The following is a 17,789-nucleotide window of genomic DNA, read 5'->3' on the forward strand; positions in this document are numbered from 1 at the left end:
CTCCTTTCTTTCTTTCTCTTCCTTCCTTCCTCTTTCTTTCTTTTCTTTCTATTTCTTTCTTCCTTCCCTCCCTCCCTCCTTTCTTTCTTTCTCTTCTTTATTTCTTTCTTTCTCTTCTTTCTTTCTCTTCTTTCTTCCTTCCTTCCCTCCCTCCTTTCTTTCTTTGTTTGTTTCTTTCTTTCTTCCCTCCTTCCTTCCTTTCTTTCTCTTCCTTCCTTCCTTTCTTTCTTTCTTCCTTTCTTTCTTTCTTTTCCTTCCTTTCTTCCTTCCTTTCTTTTTTAAGAGAGAGAACGAGAGAGCTGGGGAGAGGGGCAGAGGGAGAGAGAATCTCAAGCAGACTCCATGCTCAGTGTGGAGCCTGACTCAGGGCTCAATCCCATGACCCTGGGATCATGACCTGAGCCGAAATTGGACGCTCAACTGAGTCAACCACGCAGGTGCCCCCTGGCCTATATTATTTCTGTCTCTCTTCATCTCCATTGTTCCAAAGGCACCGGGTTCTGTCATGGCTATCACCCATCCCAGATTACAGGGGCCATGGAGGCAGGTAACAAACCCAAGTGTGTTCTGGGCCTCCCAAAAAGAGTCTTAGCCAAGTTCCATTTCACAGTGAATTAGCTGGGCCCAAGACCCCTGGGGCATCTCCCTGGCTCCTAGATGTATTATGGGACAGTCCTACTAGGCAGCTGGCATTGTGCAAAAAAGAGTTTACACAACAGGGCCGTGATCACTGTCCTTGCAAGGTCAGCCCTCAGCTAACATCTGCCAACTTAGATTTTGGGAAAGTTCCCACCATTAACTGATAAGAATGGCTCACTGTGGCTAACCTGTTTGCGTTTATGTGGAACACCTACACTCCTTTTGGGAGTCTGGAATTTTGGTTCATGCTAGACAGACAGAACCTACATGCCAGTCCCCTATTAAAAACCTGGGGTGCTGGGGCACTTGGATGGCTCAGTCAGTTGAATGTCCAACTTTGGTTCAGGTCATGATCTCACGGTTTGTGAGTTTGAGCCCCACATCAGGCTCACTGCTGTCGGCACAGAGCCTGCTTTGGATCCTCTGTCCCCCTCTCTGTCTCTACCTCCCCTGCTCATGCTCTCTCTTTCAAAAATAAATATACATTAAAAAAAAAAAAAAACAACCTGGGGTGCTGAGTCTCTAATGAGCTTCCCTGGTTGGCCACATTTCATGTCCTCACATCTTACTGCTGGAGGAATTAAGCATGTGGCTCCAATGACAGGGGCTCTTGGAAGCTTGTGCCTGGTTTCCCTGGTCCTCACACTGTGTGCCTTCTCCCCTTTGCTGACTTTGATCTGTATCCATTGGCTGTAATCCAGCATGGCTTACGACTGAGCGCCAGGAGCTGTACTATGAGCCCCACTGTTGCTGAGTCCTGGGGGTGCTGCCAGCACATCACGGGACCTGGGCTGGTCTTGGGGACCCTCTGATACAGACAGATTCACACATTGGCTCCTTGGCCCATAGAGTAAGAGGTATTGGAGTAGGAAAAGCCAAGCAGAATCTCCTGAAACTGTTACCCACTCACCAAGAGAGTATGTTACAGAATAATACTGCCTCTGGGAGGAAAGACAGAGATTAGTGCCACACCGAAAGCCTTAAAGGTTGGAGGGTGGTGGTTCCTATCACCACCACCCCCAGGTTATATTCACCAGTCTGGCCCCTACAAAGAGCACATGAGTCCTGGCAGATGACAGGCACCCAGCCTGGTCGCAGCCCTCACTGCAGCGGCCAGATGTGGAATAGTTGAGCACGTTACACAGGAGATGATGCAGAGCCACTGGATGTGATCATTTCCATTCTCATCTGAAAAGAGGATTGGATGGGAGCACCTGGGGGGCTCAGTCGGTTAAGCCTCTGACTTCAGCTCAGGTCATGATCTCGCGGTTCGTGAGTTCGAGCCCCATGTCAGGCTCTGTGCTGACCGCTCGGAGCCTGGAGCCTGCTTCGGATTCTGTGTCTCCCTCTCTCTCCGTCCCTACCCCACTTGCACTCTGTCTGTCTCTCTCAAAAATAAATTAAAAAACATTTAAAAATTTAAAAAAAGAAAATTAATCCTTTAAAAAATAAAAAATAAATAAATTTTAAATAAATTTTAAAAAATGGAAAGAGGATTGGAAGCAGTTTGGATTCACACGGGATGGACAGCATTACGCGTTTAGGCTTGCCCTGGGACTATTTTATTACATTTTATTTTTTTTAATGTTTAATTTTGAGAGAGAGAGTGAGCACAAGCAGGGGAGGGTCAGAGAGAGGAAGACACAGAATCCATAACAGGCTCCAGGCTCTGAGCTGTCAGTACAGAGCGTGATGCGGGGCTCAAACTCACAAATTATGAGATCATGACCTGAGCCGAAGTCAGACGCTCATCCACTGAGCCACCCAGGCACCCCAACCCCAGGACCATTTTAATTGTCCCACTCTCTGTCATAATACAGTTCGGAGGAACCTTAATGCTCTGGGCATTCCCCCAAGATCACATTGGTCCATCATATGGATGACGTCGTGTGATTGACCTGTGGAACAGGAAATGCTGAGTACATCAGTGGCCTTGGTGAGACACACACTCTGAAAGGCCAGGGACTCGTCACCTCAATGAGGCTGCTAGTCAGTGGCCTATTGGAAATCCCCTCAGAAGTAAATACAGGGGTACCTGCGTGGCTCAGTTGGTTGAGTGTCCGATTTCAGCTCAGGTCATGATCTCATGGTTCGTGACCTCGAGCCCCATGTCGGGCTCTCTGCTGTCAGTGTGGAGCATGCTTTGGATCCTCTGTCCCCCCTCTCTCTCTGCCCCTCCCCTGATCGTGTTCTCTCTCTCTCTATTTCTCTTAAAAATAAATAAAACATTAAAAAAAAAGTTAAAAAAGAGAAGTAAATACAGGTTATTGCAGTTTGCATGAAAAAAGGAACACAAGACTTGGTAGGTCTCTGAGTTGGGGATGTGGCATATTCCACACTCAGGGACCCTACTGTGACACATTTATCAGATGACGTAGAAGGCTGCCAGCTGTGAAAAAGACCAAGGGCAAGGAAAGGCCTTTGCAGCAGGGCCAGGTTGCAGGGTGAGCACCCCCCTGCTTGGCCCACCAGGTCCAGCAGATCCCCTCGAGCTGGAAGTATCTGTGATAGAGAAAGAGATGTCATGTGTTTCTGGCAAGCCCCAGTAAGAGTCATGGTGCACAGCCCTCGGGTCCCAGAGCAGGGCTATGCCTTCCCCACCAGGAAATGTACATCATTCCAAAAACGAAGCAAAACTTGACCATGGGACCATGGCACACTGGGGCACCAAGTGAGTATGTGGCCAGAGCCACCTGTCACTGGTCTATGGGACTGTGGTTCTAGGGCACCCAAAAAGTCACAACAGAGGACCATCACACAAGGGAAGGGATGCTTGGTATTGGCTGAGTGGGGGTATAGGGCACACGTCAGTGTCTGCATCACCACCACCTCGGCCCCCTCCCAGAACCTCTCCCTCAGCCACTGGCCAAAACTGGCCCAGAGAGGGGCTCCCTTTGACCAGAGGGTCCTTACAGTGGCTTCCAATGCACAGAAGCTCTTAATTTATTTTTTAATGTTTATTTATTTTTGAGAGAGAAAGAGCATGAGCGGATGAAGTACAGAGAGAGGGTGGGACAGAGGATTGGAAGTGGGCTCCACCTTGACAGCACAGAGCCCAATGTAGGGCTCGAACTCACGAACCAGGAGATCATGACCTGAACCGAAACCAAGAGTCACTCATCTGACTGAGCCACCCAGGCACCCCACAGAAGCTCTTAATTTTACTGTAAGAAGTTTATCCATGTTTCACTGTTACCTTCGTCTTGTATACTCAGGTCTCTAATCCACTGGGGGTTGGTTTGCTTATGGTGTCAGGCTGGGGTTGCATTTTTCCCCCAAAATGCTTTTAAACATAATTTCAGAAAATTTGAAAGAATATAAAGCGTTGTGGTATACTCTTCACTTAGGTTTCTCTCATTTTATTGTATTTGATTTATCTGTGTCTTTTCTCTCCCTTTCTCTCTCTTAACACACACACACACACACACACACACACACACACACAGAGTAATTTGCAGACAAGATGCCCCTTTGCTCTTCAATACTTCCATGTGCATAAACATTCTCATATAGCTACAGTACAATTAGCATAATCAGGAAATTAACATTAAGACAATACCATTATCAATATATACAAATATTGAATCATTATGCTGTACACCTGAAACTAATATCATGTTATATGTCAATTATATCTCAATTAAAAAAAAGACATTCTCTTTCTCTAAAAAAAAAAAAAAAAATAGAAGGCTTCTGGGTGGCTCAGTCGGTTAAGTGTCTGACTTCAGCTCAGGTCATGATCTCATGGTTCTTTGGGTTCAAGCCCTGCATCGGGCTCTGTGCTGACAGCTCAGAGCCTGGAACCTGCTTCAAATTCTATGTCTCCCTCTCTCTCTGCTCCTCACCCACTCACACTCTGTCTCTCTCTCTCTCTCAAAAATAAATAAATATTAAAATAAATACATACATACAATACAATACAATACAATACAATACAATACAATACCAGGGACCCTGGGTGGCTCAGTTGGTTAAGTGACTGACTCTTGATTTTGACTCAGGTCATGATCTCCAGGTTCATGAGATCAAGCCTTGAGTTGGGCTCTGCACTGATGGTGTGGAACTTGCTTGGTATTCTCTTTCTCTTTCTCTCTCTCTCTCTCTGCTCCTGCCCCACTTGTGCTCTCTTCTCTTCAAAATAAATAAATAAACTTAAAAAAGACAATACTGTTATCAATATATACAAATATTGAATCATTATGCTGTATACGTGAAACTAATATCATATTATATATCAATTATACCTCAATTAAAAAAAAAAAGACAATACCAGCAAGCCTGGGTGGTTCAGTCGTTTAAGCAACCAACTCTTGATTTCGGCTCACATCATGATCTCAAGTCCCACGTCAAGCTATGCAGAGCCTGCTTGGGATTTTCTCTCCCTCTCTTTCTGCTCCTCCCCCACTTGCTCTCTCTTCTCTCTCAAAATAAATAAACTTAAAAAAAAAAGAGAGGATACCATTATCAATATACATAAATATCAAATCATTATGCTGTACACCAGAAACTAATATCATGTTATATGTCAAGTATATATCAGTTTAAAAAAAGACAATACCATAACTGAATCAACAGACTTTAACCAGATATTACCTGTCCTTATGGTGAAAGAAACTCCAGGATTCTGTGTTGTGTTCACTGTCAAGGGCATTCAGTCTCCTTTAGCCTGGAAGAGTTCTTCAGTTCACAGATCTTTGTCTTTCATGAGCACAGGCCAGTTATTTTGCAGAAGTCCACTGATTTGATTTTATCTGACATTTCAGCTGATTATAATCGATCATGTGCTTTGAGCAGGAGGGGCAGGGGAATGGCCCTGTGTTTTTCTTTTTAAAAAAATTTTTTTTTCAACGTTTATTTATTTTTGGGACAGAGAGAGACAGAGCATGAACGGGGGAGGGGCAGAGAGAGAGGGAGACACAGAATCGGAAACAGGCTCCAGGCTCTGAGCCATCAGCCCAGAGCCTGACGCGGGGCTCGAACTCACGGACCGCGAGATCGTGACCTGGCTGAAGTCGGACGCTTAACCGACTGCGCCACCCAGGCGCCCCGCCCCTGTGTTTTTCTTGATGCACTGTCAGGAGGTACGTGATATCAGTCTGTTCTGTTCCTGGAGATGGTTTTTTCTTTCAGAGATTTTAAGTAGTCTCTACACCCAACATGGGGCTTGAACTTACAACCCCAAGATCAAGAATTGCATGCTCTGCCTACTGAGCCTTGTTCCTGGAGATGTTTTAGCCGTACTGTTAACATGGTGTCTGTTGGTTTCTCTACTGTAAAGTGAGATAGATCTGTAAGAACTCTCAGCACACTGACTCCATTCAAACCCCTTGCTTTGCACTAAGGGACTCTGCCCACATTCTGCCGTGGCTTCCAGCAGCCTAAGCCACTGAAATGACTCAGCCCTTTTGAGTGCCAGTCTGGAAAAGATAAAGGCTGACAAAAGAATTCACCATTCATTCCAGCCAGAAGATGGGGTCCTGACCTGATTCTCTTTTTCCCTCTTTCTCTGCCCCTCCCCTGCTCGGGCTCTCTCGCGCTCTCTCTCTCTCTCTGTCTCCCTAAAATAATAATAAAAAAGAAGTGCATCATTTTGACAATGACAGTGACCAACCCTCTTACCTGCTTCTTGTAATGTTTCACGTCCCTGACTCTGCTGGAGTTCCCACTATGTTTTTACTTCCCTTACCTAAAGTCTGGCTTTGTTGATGTTTGACAAAAATAACTCTTTTTCCCATTGAAACTTATCTTTCTGGGTCATACTTTGAGGTTCTATAAAAAAAATTCCCTTACTCCTCAAACGTCCACCAACTGATTTTACAACAACCATTAGTGGCTCTTACCTGAATCACTTATTGTGATGGTCGCCAAATGATTCTCTAATTCCATCGTTCTTTTTACATTTAGTAGTGAAAAAGAGCTTCCCCTTCTCCACTTATTTACTTACTTGAATCATCGTGAATTCATAAATTCTTTTTTTTTTTTTTTTTTTTTCAAGGTTTTTTTTTTATTTTTTTTTATTTTTGGGACAGAGAGAGACAGAGCATGAACGGGGGAGGGGCAGAGAGAGAGGGAGACACAGAATCGGAAACAGTCTCCAGGCTCTGAGCCATCAGCCCAGAGCCTGATGCGGGGCTCGAACTCCCGGACCGCGAGATCGTGACCTGGCTGAAGTCGGACGCTTAACCGACTGCGCCACCCAGGCGCCCCCATAAATTCTTAAATTAAAAATAAGTTCTCAGGGCTCCTGGGTGGCTCAGTTGGTTGAACTTGATTTCGGCTCAGGTCATGACCTCACAGTTCATGCAGGCTCCAAGCTGATGGTGTGGAGCCTGTTTGTGATTCTCCTTGTTTCATTCTCTCTCTCCCCTTCTCCCACTCTCTCTCTCCCTCCCCCTCTCCCTCCCAAAATAGATAAATAAACTTAAAAAGAAAAGAAGGAAATGCTCAAAGGCAGATGGAGGCATGTCCAAAGGACACAGGAGCCAGTTTGAAGGGATACCCACCGGCCAAACCTGGACAGTATGGACATCAAAATACATAGTAACAAGGAATTATAACCCATTGAGTAAAATAAGAATTTATTTTTTTTAAGTTTATTTATTTATTTTGAGACAGAGAGAGAAAGAACTCACACCTTGCTTCGTGACATAAGTCCCTTAGTCTGTAGCAGAACTTACTTTCCTTGAGATCTGCAGCCCACTAGCCTTGAGTAAAGGACCAGAGTTTCCCAGAAGATAAGGCCTGACTATATTTGAAAAACACCTGTCACTGATGCCAGTGAGTCTGTTCAGAGTCACGTGGCCTGGGCACCTGCTTCTCCTGCACAGAGCCCCACTCCCTTTTCCCAGGTTTTCCCCTTTCAAACCCTTCAGCATGGGGCCTCCCGGGGTGGCTCAGTCAGTTGAGCCTCCCACTTCGGCTCAGGTCATGATCTCAGGGCTCAAGAGTCCAGGTCCCACGTTGGGCTCACTGATGTCAATGCAAAGCCCGCTTCAGATCCTCTGTCCCTTTCTCTGTCCCTCCCCTACTTGCTGTCTTTCAAAAATGAATAAAACATTAAAAAAAAAAAAGTTTAAAAACCCTCCAGCTTTCTTTGGGCTGCTGGCTTCCTGAATAAACCCTTTCCTTTCCCGCCATAATTTGTCTCTGGGATATTGATTTTCAAGCATCGAGCAGAACCTGAGTTCGGAACAGGTTCTCTGGCCAGTATCAATATTACATGGATACGAATTTAAATATCATAGCCAAGATTCACTGAAATTCTCTACCTGATGATTTTATTTTTCTTTATTTACTTACTTTTAAAGTAATCTCTACACCCAAAGTGGGACCTGAACTCAGGACCCCAAGATTGAGAGTTGCATGCTCTGCCGATTGAGCCAGCCAGCACCCCTCATCCTGACAATCTTTTTTTTTTTTTTTTTTAATGTTTATTTACAGGCTCCAGGCTGTGAGCTGTCAGCACAGAGCCCCACCCGGGGCTGGAACCTGGAAACAGGGAGATCAGGACCTGAGCCGGAGTCCGGTGCTCAACCGAGCCACCCAGGCGCCCCTCCCCCTCTACCGAACAATCTTAAAATAGCTTAAAATCAGAAGAAAAAACCCCGCAACACTGAAATTGCTCATTTCCAGAAGCCCCATGAATCGTGGTAGACCACAGTGGCGGGAAACAGCCGTTTTCATTCCCTCACGCTCTTCCAAGAGAGAGGAGGGCGGGCCTTCAAGGGACCATTTTGGGGACCAGAAAGAAGTCTCTGAAACGCTGATAAACTTACCTTCCCAACAAAACACTTAAACGCAAAGCCTCCTGTTTCCATTGAGCGAGTTGCTCAGAAACAGGATTTGGGGATTGGGCCCCGGAACGTGCATGGCTTGTGGGAGAAGTCCGGGTAGAAAGCAGGGCAGGGCGGCCAGCTGAGCTGTGATGTGGCTGCGGCCCGGCTGCCAAGGGGGCCCTGCAGCCGGGCCGGCCCACTGGGTGGCCCCGAACTGGGGAGGCAGGTCGGGCCTCGGCACCCCCAAAGCGACCAGGCATTGAGAGCGGGCGGCCCTGCGTAGGGTACGTCAGGTGGAGCTGCGAAGCTCCCTATTCAAGGCCAGTCCCAGGGAGAATCCCTCTGGCCTCCGCCCGCAGCACTGGGGGCGCGCCACAGCGACACCTAGAGTCCGCACCTTGCACCACTCGTCCTCTTTATTTTTTTTATTTTAAATGTTTATTTTCAAGATTGAGTGCGAGCGGGGGAGGGGCAAAGAGAGGGGGACAGAGGATCCCAAGCGGGTTCCACGCCCTCAGCAGCGAACCCAGTGCGAGGCTGGGACTCACCAACCCTGAGCTCATGACCTGCATCACCCAGGCGTCCCTTTGGGCTCTCTTTATACAGTACTCAGGATTCGTTTCCTGGGGAAATTTAAGGTTAGTGGGCGGGGCGCCTGGGTGGCTCAGTGGGTTGAGCATGGGACTCTTCATCTCAGCTCAGGTTATGATCTCATGGTTCGTGGGTTCAAGCCCCATGTTGGGCTCTGCACTGATATCTCGGAACCTGATTGGGATTCTCTCTCCTCTTTCCCTCTCTCTCTCTCTCTCTCTCTACCCCTCCCCTCCTCTCTCTCTCTCTCTCTCAAAATAAATAAACTTAAGAAAAAAAGGCTGGTGGAACACACAACAGCTGGTTTCAGGCTTCATCACCTCCGTCTTCTACCACCCAGTCTAGATTGCCCTCACCCTCAGCTAGCACTTCAGCTTACCTGGAGGGGTCACCAAGACCTACCCAGACCCATATACCTGGAAGGGTCTGAGCCCCTGGTCACCCAGCACTATCAATGCATGGTGGCCGCACCTGTCCACTCATCACCAAAATCATACCAAGAGACACAGCATGGGGTCAGCGGGGTGGAATGCACTCTGCCTCCCCAGTGTGGAACCTCACCCTCCTCCCTTAATGGTCAAGGTCAACTCCTCTTGCCAGGACCCTGGCCTCTTCCTCTGAGCTCAAAGGACCCAGGAGGCAGCTGTAACTTAAAGCCTAATGGGACTCCTGTGTCTTCTGGTGGGTATGTTCTCCCTTTGGGAGCCAGGGTTTCTGGATGCACACAGCCTAAAGTTTCAGGACAGAAAGCACAAGCTCTCCCAATGGGTCTCTGGAGTGACAACAAGCAGGGCCACCTCTAGGCCACCTCTACTTCCACTCTTGGGTTGCCCCTCCCCCTCCCATCTCCTACCTATTGGAGCTGCAGCCCCATGTCCCAGTCACTGATCTGGGGTGTATACCCCTTCCTAGAGGAAGGGTAGAGGGAAGAGGATGTCATCCTTTCCTTGGAAAGTCTTATCACTAATCTGGTTCCTTACGTGTACCTTTTGTTGTGTTTATTTTTGAGAGAGAGAGAGAGAGAGAGAGAGCATGAGCAGGGGAGGGGCAGAGAGAGAGGGAGACACAGAATCGGAAGCAGGTTCCAGGCTCTGAGCTGTCAGCACAGAGCTCGAAGTGGGGCTCGAACCCATGAACTGTGAGATCATGACCTGAGCAGAAGTTGAACGCTTAACCCACTGAGCCACCCAGGTGCCCTCTGACCTGTACCTTTCAACAGTCTTTCCATTGCTCTTCAGGTCAGCAAATTCTGGGTGTCCAGAGGGAGATACAGCACATTGGATCCTGCTGCCATGCATCCACATGTCGTTGCTGTGGAGAGGCACTTGATCCAATCCAAGGTGACAGGATGTATTCTGTACTGGAAGGTCAAGCACTCTGAACCCTCACTGGCAGGACAGCCAGAGAGCCACACCTGGACTCTGTGTCCATTCCAGGATGTGCAAATGGCTGGTGCCAAGGACACAAAGGACAAAGACTGAGGGACTGACCCAGATTAGGAGAATGAGGAGGCCTGACAACTCAATGCAGTGTGATCCTGGATGGGATCATGGACCAGAAAAAGGGCATCATTACAGGACAACTGTAATGAATAAGATCTGTTGATTAGTTAACAGTCTCTGTTTTGGTGTTAATTTCCTATTTTTTTAATGTTTATTTTTGAGAGAGAGAGCATGAGCAGGGGAGGGGCAAAGAGAGAGAGAGAGAGAGAGAGAGAGAGAGAGAGAAGATTCAAAGTGGGCTCTGTGCTGTCAGCACAGAACCTGATGCAAGGCTCAAACCCATGAACTGCGAGATCATGACCTGAGCCAAAGTCGGATGCTTAACCAACTGAGCCACCCAGGTACCCTAATTTCCTGTTTTTAATAATTATACTGTTGTTGGGGTGCCGGGTGGCTTGGTTGGTTAAGCATATGACTCTTGATCTCAACCCAGGTCTTGATCTCAGGGGTTGTAAGTTCAGGTCCCATGTTGGGGTCTGTGCTGGACATGAAGCCGACTTAAAAAAAAAGAAAAAAGAAAAAAAATCATACTGTTGTAAAAGATGAACATATGAGGAAGCTGGGTGAACCGTATTAAGCATTCTTTGTACTATTGTAAAAAGCAACTTTGTTGAGGTATATAATTTACATGCTATAAAATTCACCCATTTTAAATGTACAATTCAACTTCTGGTATATTTGCTCAGTTGTGCAGAGCATCACCATGATCTGGTTTTAGAGCAATTTCATCACCCCAGTAAGTCCCAGCCCCAGGCCACCTCTGATCTGTTTCTGTCTTTGCTGGTTTGCCTTTTCTGGACATTTCACATAAAGGGATTCATTCCTATATTCCTATGATACGTGGTCTTTTGTGTCTGATACAACTTGGCGTGTTTTTGAGATCTTTGTTCTCTTTTCACAAATGTAAAATTATATTGAAACGAAAAGCCAGAAAAGAACAAAAAAATAAAGATGAATCACCACCCTTTCCAGCATGGGAGGGACTAACATACTACCAAGTAAGTGGCTAGTCTCAAGAGATGGGCTCAGAGGCTTGGCATTGGTCTCTGTTGCTGACAGGCTGGACGTTCAGCAGTAACAGAGCTAGAGCAGCCTCGGTGAGTCAGAGCCATGCTGCTGGCATCATGCAGAGCACCGTACCTCCCCTCCCTGCGCACCCCCTCCCCCCCCGCCACCATAGCTAATCCATTCAAAAGCCCTTTTCCCGGCACAGGAGGTTTCCACCTGACCAATGGAAGGTTTCTACAACAAGCAAGGGTGTCCACTCTGATTGAAGATCAAGGCCAGGGAAATGACCAGGCAGAGCTGTGAACCCAGCCATCCCACTGTGAGCTGGGCCTGGGGCCAGGACTCCATTTACTGTGTACCCACTTTTACTCCCCTAACCTAACCAGAGTCCTGATAACACTTGACTTCCTCAGGTATCAAAGGCACCTGTGTTCAAGGGCAATCCTAAAGCAATGCCAGGTATTCCTCTTCCTGGGGTATGTACAGTTCTCTGAGTAAATAAATGGCTGGAGGCCCCTCTGGGAAGGACCAGGACAACCATTACTGCATTCCTCACAGCGATGTGGGAGAGGCCTCCCTCATGAGATCCGGTCTCTCCTCTGGACAAGGGGTTCTGAGCCTGAGAATTGCCTCATGTCTGGGAACTGGGTAATGTTTTGTGACTTCGTCTTGGGGCAGCTTCCCTCAGCCATTGGGCCAACGATCCCTTGAGTCCTTCCAGTTGTATAAAGGAAGCCAACCCCTGTCAGCTGCCCAGCCATTTGCCTCTGGACACACCATGACCCATTCATAGCTCCCTAGCTCTCTGTGAGTCTGGTCCTCCCTCCTGGCCTCTGAAAGGCCCGAGCTACCACCTGGTCCTATTGCTGTGGGATCCTCTAGATCCCATTGCTATCAGGGAGCCCGGTTCTGTTACAACATCTTCTGTCAGTTTGGGCCCCAGAGGAATGGCCACCCAGCTTCTCAACAATGTGGTGCCTCTTTCTTTTTGGTAGATGGAGGTCCTCTGGGTCCCTTTGTGGAACATACTTGGCTGGTGGGCATATTTGGCTGTCACAAATATAGAAATATGTCCACTCTAACACACAGAACTTAAGAAAAGTGTCTTACTGCACAGCCAAGTATCAACAAGAAGAAATGGCATTGGGTTTGGGGGGAGATAGAACTAACAGAGATTTTGATTTTTTTTTTTTTTTTTACTACTCAGAATCAAGGACCCCCTTGATCCTCCAGCTCTGAGAGTAACATGACACAGCGATGGGAATATCTGCAGCTCTTGACCTCGAAGATGACAGCAGTGGTTGGGCTCTGCCCCCCATTATAGAGAAACTGAGTATGGAACCAGGGGTAACTGGCTGGCTCGGTCGGTTGAGCGTCCGACTTCAGCTCAGGTCATGATCTCATGGTTGGTGAGTTTGAGTTTGAGCCCCACATTGGGCTCGCTGCTGTCAGTGCCAAGCCTGCTTCGGATCCTCTGTCCCCGTTCTCTCTGCCCCTCCCTCAGTCACACTCTCTCTCAAAAATGAGTATTAAAAAAAAAAAAAAGGCAACTAAACAGGACCTGGAGAATTGCTCTGAGGGTGAGTCTAAGGGTTTCGAGTGAAACCTTTAAACTGCTAAGGACCTAGAGTATCCCTGAGTTATCTGGTCCACCTCCCTCCATTAGACACAAGGGCAGGGCTGGGTCCCAGAGAGGGGAGAGGCTGGTGGTCCCGAGTCCTACCCTCCTACCCATCATCACTGAGGTAAACCAAAACAGACGTCCCTTCTCCCTCCACCGAAGGAAAGGGGAAAATTGCCAAAGGAAATCAGCCACCAAAGAAGTCATGTCCGGGTCCACTTCCTACCTCCCACACTGTGGGTGCAGCCACGTGAAGCCAAATGCACAGGCGGTTTCCATACTAGCAAAATACTTTTATTACTTTATAATGATAAAAGGAGAGTAAAGATTTCTTTTTGGTGTATACCAGAGTTAAGGGCAGTAGGAAGATAAGGGGATTAACAGGATTTTTATGTACTTTGATGACAATAGAAAGTTAACAATATCGACTGTTTGCCATAAAACTTATCATAGCTCCCCCAAAACACATATATAAAGGATCATAGTTTTAAAATCTATAAAAGTAAAAAATATACAGTCAGAAACTCTAACGCTTATTTCCTCTTTAATATAAAATTGTAAACATTTATTTACACAAAGCAAATGTGTATAACAAAGTCCGAGCACCCTTTTCTTGTGAGTCATGGCTCCTGGAAGAGGGGATTTGCACTGAAGCGGAGTCTCCCCCCTTGACTACCCAAAAACCAGATTCATAAATAAAGCCACGGGCAGCTCCCTGGGGGGGGGGGGAACCCCAAGCATCACATTTTATTGCTCCGACACTGCAGCGAGAAGCCTGCTGTCTGTCCGGCGGCCCGAGGGCTAAGGCAGGGGCAGCCCTCCCCGGGAGGGGACAGAGGTGAGCGGCCAGGGGGAGAGCAGGAGAGGAACAAGGACTCATCACCAGCCTGCAGCCCGCTATTTTTGGTTGAAAACCCACTGAAGTCCCCCTCTTCCCCTTTAGATTGGGGAACTCACTCAGAGGGTGGAGTCTTCACTGGCTTTAGGATTCGTTCCCTTCTTTGAGAGCTAGATTCAGTACGAGGAAGGCAGGGAGGGCGTTTAAAGGGGAAATGGCCCAGACACCACCCAAGGTGGCAAATGGCTATTAGAGAAGAGGATCTGAGGGTCCAACTACCCCCATGAAAGGCACTGCTGGTGCAAAATAATTACCCATGTGTGTGCAACCATTCATCCCCTCAAAGCCACTCGGGCTGCCCACGTGGATCTCTTCCTTGGCTTAACTCTTTACATATGACACTCCTTGAATCACCCACTTTGAGACTCCAGGGAAATAAAAATGGGGTTGCGGTTTCTCCAGGGACCACTCTACATGGAAGCCACTCTCTTCAGTGTCCTATTTTCTCTCCAACACTCTGTTTAGAAGGGTTTCGCCCTGCACTTACCATTTTGCTTTCGTTCTAACCAAAGTGCTCTCTCCATCTTTGTTTCCAGAAACAGCCCATGGGGAATACTCTGTTCTGCGGACTCTTAGCTTAGCCAAAGTCCATTAATTCACAGACCTTCAAAGAGAAATCCACTCCAGTCTTTAGAAAGGATGTATTAGTGTTATAAAGTCATTCTCTTCAAAAAGTGCACGTCATCTGACGAGGGAGAGAGGCAGAAGTGGTGAAACAGAGTGGAGTTCTCACCTGCGGCTCGGCCTGTGGCCTCCCTGCCCAACAGTGCACACCTCTTTCCCTTCTTCCCCCAAACCTTTGCTTTCTGGGGAGGGGACACCAGCCCCACTACTACAATGCTAGGGCTCCCTAAGGAATCGTAATGACTTTCCCCTCCAGTCTAGTAACCTGTGGCCTTAAAGAGGTTTTCCATTTGTGCTGGAGAGAGAAGGGGAGGCAGAGAGGTCATGGGAACTGCAGATGGGGTGAAGGAAAGACGTCTGTGCACAGCAATGATCACCTTCCTGACGCATTAAATACAAGTTTTGAGAGAAACTGCAGAACAGGGGGAGGGTTTACAACAAAAGGGGACACAGGAATCCCAAATAATCCATCTCGGCATTTAGCCTGGGGGTGGCCTGGGGTCCTGGAAGCACAGCATTCTGGGGGGAGGAGGAGGAGCGCGGCTGGAGTGACCACATCTGTGTCACTAGTTCTGCTATCTTGCGGCATCCTGTTCCTTTTTGGCACATGCAGTCACAGCCTGTACTGACGGAAATGATTGCCCGGGGACCCTCCCTTTCCCCTGAAAGCGGACAAAGAGCAGGAATAAAAAGGGCTCTTAACCAAAGGAAATCCTAGGTTTCCAATGCCACTTAAAATCAATTTAAACCACCACCTATCCTAATCTGTCTTAAAATCTTAAAAAAAAAAATTAATCTTTTCTATGCTACAAATTGCAAACAGTTCTGCTATATAAAGTTGCAACAAAACCTGTCCCCAACACTGGGGAAAGAGGAGAAATCTTGGATTAAGTCAACACAATGGCAGAGATTTTTATGAGCCTGCCATCGTGGGGTTTCACCATTCTTACTGTTGGTTTTTTGGTCATTTGGATAGAAAACCACTCATAGAACCCTATCCTGCTGTCCCAACACCAGGCAACAAAGCCAGCAGATGGGCTGGGGCCAGCCCGACAGGCCACAACTGCTGGCTGGGAGCTGTGCACCTGGCAGACCCTGGCCTGGCCAGGCCAGGCCTCCACCCTGGGGCTCTGGCTCCACCCACCCAGCTCCCCAGGCCGCGGGCTTTTGGTCCAATGTAGTTGCTCTTTCTTGAATCTGAGAATAAAAATACAGGCTGTGTGAACATTTGAGACCACCACAAATCCTCCAGTTACTGAGGCCCTAACAGGTCATCCAGATCGTTCATCCACTCTTCCGAAGTCCTGTTCTTCAGCAGGGAGTCGATCAGGTCAGCATCTCCGGCCATGCTGGCCAGCCCACTGCTACCCGGCTGCCCGCTGTAGGCGAAGGGCAGCTCCTGGCCCGCGGTCCGCACGGGATAGGCCTGAGTGCAGTGTAGTCCCGCCCGGCTGCTCATCGATGGCGCAGGGCTCTGGCTGAAGGCCCCTAGCTCGGGTGCGGCCGGGCTCAGGCCCGGCAAGCCCTGCTGCGGGGCTCCCTGGGGAGGTGCTGGGGCAGGGGCTCCGGTCCTCTGCTGCGCACTCACAGGGGGCAGCATGGACCCTGCCGCAGCTGCCGAGCTCATGGGGGCCATGGGCCTGCTGGGCATCGCCTGGGAGAACTGCGGGCTGGACATCTTCAGGTGGGCCTGCTGCATGTGGAAGCTGGAGGCTGCCGTGAAAGGGCTCACGGTGTTGTTCCCTGGGGTCTGGCCACTCAAGTTCGGCATTCCCTGATGCTGCCACGAGGGGTTCTGGCTTCCCATGGCAGCGGACACCCTTGGGACCTGTGGCTTTGTTAAACCAGAGTTCAGGGTACCCTTATTGTGCTGCTGGGGGAGGCCGGAGCTTCCCAGAGAGTTCTGCCCATAGGCAGCGGAGACCGAGGTGCTCTGGCCCACGCCAGTCTGCCGTGGAATGTGGGCATGTCCGTTGGTGGCCTGTGGTGGGGGCTGGCCAACTATCTGGGTTATGCCGGAGGCCAGGCCATAGAGACTGCTCTGTGGCAGGCTCTGGGAGCCAGTGAACTGAGCCACACCCCGGTCCTGCTGGCCTGAGTTTGAGGGGAGAGAGGAAACCGAAGTGTGTCCAGGACCCATTGACATCAAATTCCCGGCCTGAGGAAACGCTCGAGAACAGCCGGGGTTTGATGCACCCAAGTTGTTTATGCCAGGCACAGCAGCAGAGGACCCTGGAAGACAGAAAAAAGTCAGTCAATCAAGCTGGCATTTCCTGGAATGCCGCTGCGGAGACATCTTTAGGACCCAAGATGCAGCCGTTATTCTCTGGCATGAAAGGCAAAATCAGAACACTGGACATCTTATCGTCCATGGAATCTCAAAGACGACAGCCCTGGGAGTCAAAAGGGAAGCAGGTTTCCCACAGGATGGAATGGAGGCCAGTCTGGAGCAATGAGGAATTCAAGACAGGCTCAGAGGAAGGGGCAAACACCCCAGGGCGGCAGAAGCCAGGAGACTCGATGATTTAACCTTCCAAAGCCCACCCTATTTCTGCTCTGTGGGAGGTCCATGCCGGCCCTGGGGACTCCCAGACAGATCCAGCCCAGGGTCTGCCTTCAGGAGGCAAAGGCTCCATGTGGTGTAACAGGGTTACAACAACAGCTGGGCAACAGGCCATGTGAGTGCAGGGGTCTGAAGGGTCAATGCCTGGGAAGATTTGGGGAGGGCTTCAGAGAGATGGTGACAAACACACTGGCTTTTTTAAAAGGGCTGAAGAAACTTCCTCTTGGGGCACCTGAGGCGCTCAGTCGGTTAAGGGTCCGACTCTGGCTCAGGTCATGATCTCATGTTTCGTGAGTCTGTGCCCTGTGTTGGGCTCTGTGCTGACAGCTCAGAGCCTGGAACCTGCTTCAGATTCTGTCTCTCTCTCTCTCTCTTTCTCCTCCGCTCGTGCATGCTCTCTCTCTCTCAGAAATAAAGAAACATTAAAAAAAAATTTAAAATAAATAAATAAATAAAAGGGTTGAAGTTTAGCAATTTCACCGTTTGGAGAAAGAGTATCCTAGACAGAGAAGAGAGTGTGTGCAACGGCATAAATTTACGAGACGCGGTCTGTGTGGGGAGCTCCATG

The 17,789-nt window shown here is 48.6% G+C and overlaps 1 protein-coding gene across 1 annotated transcript in view; it reads right to left on the reverse strand.

Annotated features, from left to right (window-relative positions):
- Positions 1–13,408: 13,408 nt before the first annotated feature.
- MAML1 (mastermind like transcriptional coactivator 1) overlaps positions 13,409–17,789 on the reverse strand; it is a 43,147-nt gene continuing 38,766 nt past the window's right edge. Inside the window, exon 5 of the mRNA XM_047082918.1 lies at positions 13,409–16,890. Coding sequence (XP_046938874.1) covers positions 15,911–16,890 — 980 coding nt within the window. The 3' untranslated portion in view covers positions 13,409–15,910. The remainder of the gene's footprint in view (positions 16,891–17,789) is intronic.

This window comes from Lynx rufus, unplaced genomic scaffold, assembly GCF_022079265.1.
Source record: "Lynx rufus isolate CCGP_SWC_20201006 ecotype Redwood Valley unplaced genomic scaffold, mLynRuf1.p SCAF_1, whole genome shotgun sequence".
In the NCBI taxonomy this organism is placed as follows: Eukaryota; Metazoa; Chordata; class Mammalia; order Carnivora; family Felidae; genus Lynx; species Lynx rufus.